This window comes from Dreissena polymorpha, unplaced genomic scaffold (assembly GCF_020536995.1).
Source record: "Dreissena polymorpha isolate Duluth1 unplaced genomic scaffold, UMN_Dpol_1.0 chrUn045, whole genome shotgun sequence".
Taxonomy (NCBI): Eukaryota; Metazoa; Mollusca; class Bivalvia; order Myida; family Dreissenidae; genus Dreissena; species Dreissena polymorpha.
The window spans coordinates 37,501-42,500 of NW_026273359.1; the positions used below are offsets into that span (position 1 = coordinate 37,501).

The window sequence follows — 5,000 nt, forward strand, 5'->3', positions numbered from 1 at the left end:
AAAAACATCTTTAAAACGAACAACTAAATTTGGCGATAGTTGTCGAGGTATTTGATTCAACAAACAAGTCACTATATAATATAAAGCGTAAAATGTTCATCTATCATGATCGCTAGTAATAGGATTAACACCGAGGGCCTAATCAATAGCATTGTTAATGTCATTCCATATTATACACGAGTTCGGTATAATATATTTACAACGAATTGAGTTAGAGTGATACACGCCTATATAGATTGTACACAAAGCTATTTTTTTGTGCAGAACGTGCTTATTGGATCAATGTTTATAAATGAAGAAAAATGGTTTTCTCTCATAATCACTGTTTATGTGTCTCCTATTATATTGTTCAATTTAGAAACTTACTTTATTATTAATATGTACAATAACTCACTTACTATGCGTAAAGTTTGGTTTTACAAACTAACGCCATTTATTCTGACAAGAACAAGAAAAGTATGTCGCGATGTCCTCCGACAGCATTTGTTTTGTGAGCTTGTATAACAGGATTGAAAACAGAAGAACCGAACCGGATCACAGCGTATACAATACAGTCCTTTTTAAAAAAAACACACACTAGTATGATTATGTTAGAACCGACAAAGTTGTAAAATTGTACCTCATTGTATTTGCCCGTTTGTATCCAGTGTCAATCTGAAGCGTTCTTGTTAAATAGCATGTTCCGCTACGTATAATTCTAGTCTTAAATACTCTATGATTGGTGTTTTTACCATGACAAACGATCATTTGAACAATAGGTCTTAATTGTACAATAAATTGACAGAGGGGAATTGTCAAATTCTATTCAACAGACTATAATAATCTTACATAGTGTGATGTATATTAATCAAGCAATGTTTAAAAAGAGTGTGATTCGTGTCATGCTATGCAGTGGATGAGCGGAGAAAACAACTAAATGAAAACTCGATCACTTTAGTATTTCATGACCATCTGTGTTGGATAACTGGTGTTTTATAGCTTGCAATAAGAAGCGTAATGAAACTGAAATGTAATTATGTACATAACATATCAAAATATTAAAAACGCAACCAAATTAATGTAAACCATTGCATTTTTAAAGCAATGCAATAACTGCAATAACAATACTAAATTTATATGTCATTATAGTATCTTTACAGTACAATTAATTATAGGCATTTACTCTCTGAAGACCGCAGACGGAAGTTTCGTTCTGGGGCCCGTCTTATCAAACATCGTACGACATTCTCACCTTACGATACAATTTTCGAAGCGCCATAAATATGTAACCGTCACATTAATAATTACTTGTGTTGAACATTTCCATTTATTTCCAAAGTAGCTGTCAAATAATCATAATCACTTATATTCTAAAATAACAAAAGTCAACCTTAAGTTAATATTGTCGTACGATCTTTGATAAGACGGACCCCAGCTCTTTAATACAGAGCAATAACTTCGCACTTAAACCGCCTCTTGAGGACTGTGATTGTTCTTCTAAACATCAAAGCGTATAAAGTACTCGGCGATTGATAAAGAGAATTGTTCACTTGAAACTAAGTGATGTCTTAAGCACACACACAACTAAACAATACCACCAATTTGAGAATATATTGGAAGAACTTTGTTTTCTATGAAACCTTGATCTGCTAAATAGTTGTTTTAGATAGTACAATGTTATCACTTATAAGCTAGTATTGTAACATAGTTTAAAACACTTTAAAACAATTCCCACAAGATGATATTCATGACATATGTTATCAAAATATATAAATATCACTTCTCTCTAAAACAAGACATTCATGCATATAAGTGTATACTCGTTATTATAACAAGTATTTACCACCATGTTTTTAATCGATATAGCTAATTGTAAATTAAAAATACTGTAAGCTATTGAGTTGGTCTCTTTAACATATCAGTTTAAACAATCAAACAACTACTATCTGCGGATTAATGAAGGAAGTTTTGCAGATTGTATTAGAGTATTTCTATTGAGACACATGCCTGAACCATATAAAAGAACTATGAGTGTTCTCCTTAATAAGGAAGTTTTTAGGTGGCTGGTCTGTTCATACTATTTAATCTTAAAGTATAAGTAAGTGTTGTATGAAGCACATACTAAACTTAACAATACCATCATGCGACTATCTACTTGAATATTTTTGTTTCTTTTATGAAACTGATTGCCCTGTAAACGAAGATTGAAGAAGCACACTTATTATCGTAACAAATGTTTGTAACACTCAATATATGATGAAAGGTTTTTGTTTTTGCGTGATATTTATTGTTTATAAGTATACTATCATCAAACATTTAAACGCTATTTTTGACCCCCCTCCCCCCTAGCTCTATGACAAGACAATCATTCATAGGAATGCATACACAATTTTATTCTGATGTTTCAAAAACCTCTGTGCAAACAATTGAATACATAAATTAATAAATAATGTCGTCATAAGATTATGTGTTACAATGATTAATGTCTAAATCAAACACTGCTGACCTTTTTCAAAGAGATAGCCATAACAAATTGTATTTTGACATAACATATCTTATAAAACATAAGTTGGAAAATAGCCGCATTACATTCAGATAGAAATGTACACAATCAACATCTTAGCAGCACCCAATCCAAAATTACATATAAATGAGTATATGTTTTAATTAAACATGTGTATGTGCTTCCTTTAGTGATATCATAGTTTGGTTTTCCTATCGTTTGTCTGAATCTGACACAATATTTCAATTCAAGCAATGTTTACTCCTGAATATAATGTAATCAAAACATATTTCAAAATGAGTCAGTTGTTTTTTTTTTAGTTAAAAGAAACCCTATTTAAATTGCGATAAACTGTCTTTAAAATAACGGCAAACTCATGTGCATGTGTATTCTCTCATACATTTTACTTACAAGGTGTATAAGGGTTGGGGACTTATAATAGTCATACATGCACATACTTGCCCTTATCTAAGGCGATACTTTACTTGACGTAGCATTTGTTTTTTCTAGGCAACTTATTCTATCATTAACTAATTAAATCAAAACAAGGGCATGTAGGTGTATAGATAAGGGGACAGGGTGGGGGGACCTTGATCAAACCATGATTTTGTGTTATGATGCGATATTATTGAGCGAGGACTAATCTCTTAACTGATACCATACTTGGTTATTTATACGTTGACATGCAATTGTCCGTGCTATAGCAGTGCTATTGATTCGCGCATTTTCTTAAAGCGGGCCTTTTCACGTTTTCGTAAATTGACAAAATTAAAAAGTTGTAACAGAATAGCAAATTTTCGTTCTAGTTAGTATTTTTGTGAGGAAACAGTAATTCTGAACATTAACCATGCTCTAAAATATCACTTTGCATCTTTTGACGATTTCAAAAACCTGAATAGTATAAAGCGTTGCAACGCGAAACAATTAAATACGCGTTAGACTTTAACTCCAGGACATCAGGGCTCAGTGGTTCGAGCCCAGGACATCAGGGCTCAGTGGTTCGAGCCCAGTTGAGGACATCAGGGCTCAGTGGTTCGAGCCCAGTTGAGGACATCAGGGCGCAGTGGTTCGAGCCCAGATGAGGACATCAGGGCTCAGTGGTTCGAGCCCAGTTGAGGGTTACTTTAACTCCAGGACATCAGGGCGCAGTGGTTCGAGCCCAGTTGAGGGTTACTTTAACTCCAGGACATCAGGGCGCAGTGGTTCGAGCCCAGATGAGGGTTACTTTAACTCCAGGACATCAGGGCGCAGTGGTTCGAGCCCAGTTGAGGGTTACTTTAACTCCAGGACATCAGGGCGCAGTGGTTCGAGCCCAGATGAGGGTTACTTTTACTCCAGGACATCAGGGCGCAGTGGTTCGAGCCCAGTTGAGCGTTACTTTAACTCCAGGACATCAGGGCTCAGTGGTTCGAGCCCAGATGAGGGTTACTTTAACTCCAGGACATCAGGGCTCAGTGGTTCGAGCCCAGTTGAGGGTTACTTTAACTCCAGGACATCAGGGCGCAGTGGTTCGAGCCCAGTTGAGCGTTACTTTAACTCCAGGACATCAGGGCTCAGTGGTTCGAGCCCAGATGAGGGTTACTTTAACTCCAGGACATCAGGGCTCAGTGGTTCGAGCCCAGTTGAGGGTTACTTTAACTCCAGGACATCAGGGCGCAGTGGTTCGAGCCCAGTTGAGGGTTACTTTAACTCCAGGACATCAGGGCGCAGTGGTTCGAGCCCAGTTGAGCGTTACTTTAACTCCAGGACATCAGGGCGCAGTGGTTCGAGCCCAGTTGAGCGTTACTTTAACTCCAGGACATCAGGGCGCAGTGGTTCGAGCCCAGTTGAGGGTTACTTTAAATCCAGGACATCAGGGCTCAGTGGTTCGAGCCCAGTTGAGGGTTACTTTAACTCCAGGACATCAGGGCGCAGTGGTTCGAGCCCAGTTGAGCGTTACTTTAACTCCAGGACATCAGGGCTCAGTGGTTCGAGCCCAGTTGAGGGTTACTTTAACTCCAGGACATCAGGGCGCAGTGGTTCGAGCCCAGTTGAGGGTTACTTTAACTCCAGGACATCAGGGCTCAGTGGTTCGAGCCCAGTTGAGGGTTACTTTAACTCCAGGACATCAGGGCTCAGTGGTTCGAGCCCAGTTGAGGGTTACTTTAACTCCAGGACATCAGGGCGCAGTGGTTCGAGCCCAGTTGAGCGTTACTTTAACTCCAGGACATCAGGGCTCAGTGGTTCGAGCCCAGTTGAGGGTTACTTTAACTCCAGGACATCAGGGCGCAGTGGTTCGAGCCCAGTTGAGGGTTACTTTAACTCCAGGACATCAGGGCTCAGTGGTTCGAGCCCAGTTGAGCGTTACTTTAACTCCAGGACATCAGGGCGTAGTGGTTCGAGCCCAGTGTTAGACTTTTACTGCAGGACATCAGGGCGCAGTGGTTCGAGCCCAGTGTTAGACTTTTACTGCAGGACATCAGGGCTCAGTGGTTCGAGCCCAGATGAGGGTTACTTTAACTCCAGGACATCAGGGCTC

At 38.9% G+C, this 5,000-nt stretch overlaps 1 protein-coding gene across 1 annotated transcript in view; it reads left to right on the forward strand.

The window, feature by feature from the left end:
- The window catches only part of LOC127863831 (mucin-19-like), an 8,625-nt gene that overhangs the window by 3,265 nt on the left and 360 nt on the right, over positions 1-5,000 (forward strand). The window contains exon 2 of the mRNA XM_052403488.1: positions 3,617-5,000. This exon is cut by the window's right edge and continues 360 nt beyond it. Within this exon, the coding sequence (XP_052259448.1) occupies positions 3,617-5,000 (1,384 nt within the window). The remainder of the gene's footprint in view (positions 1-3,616) is intronic.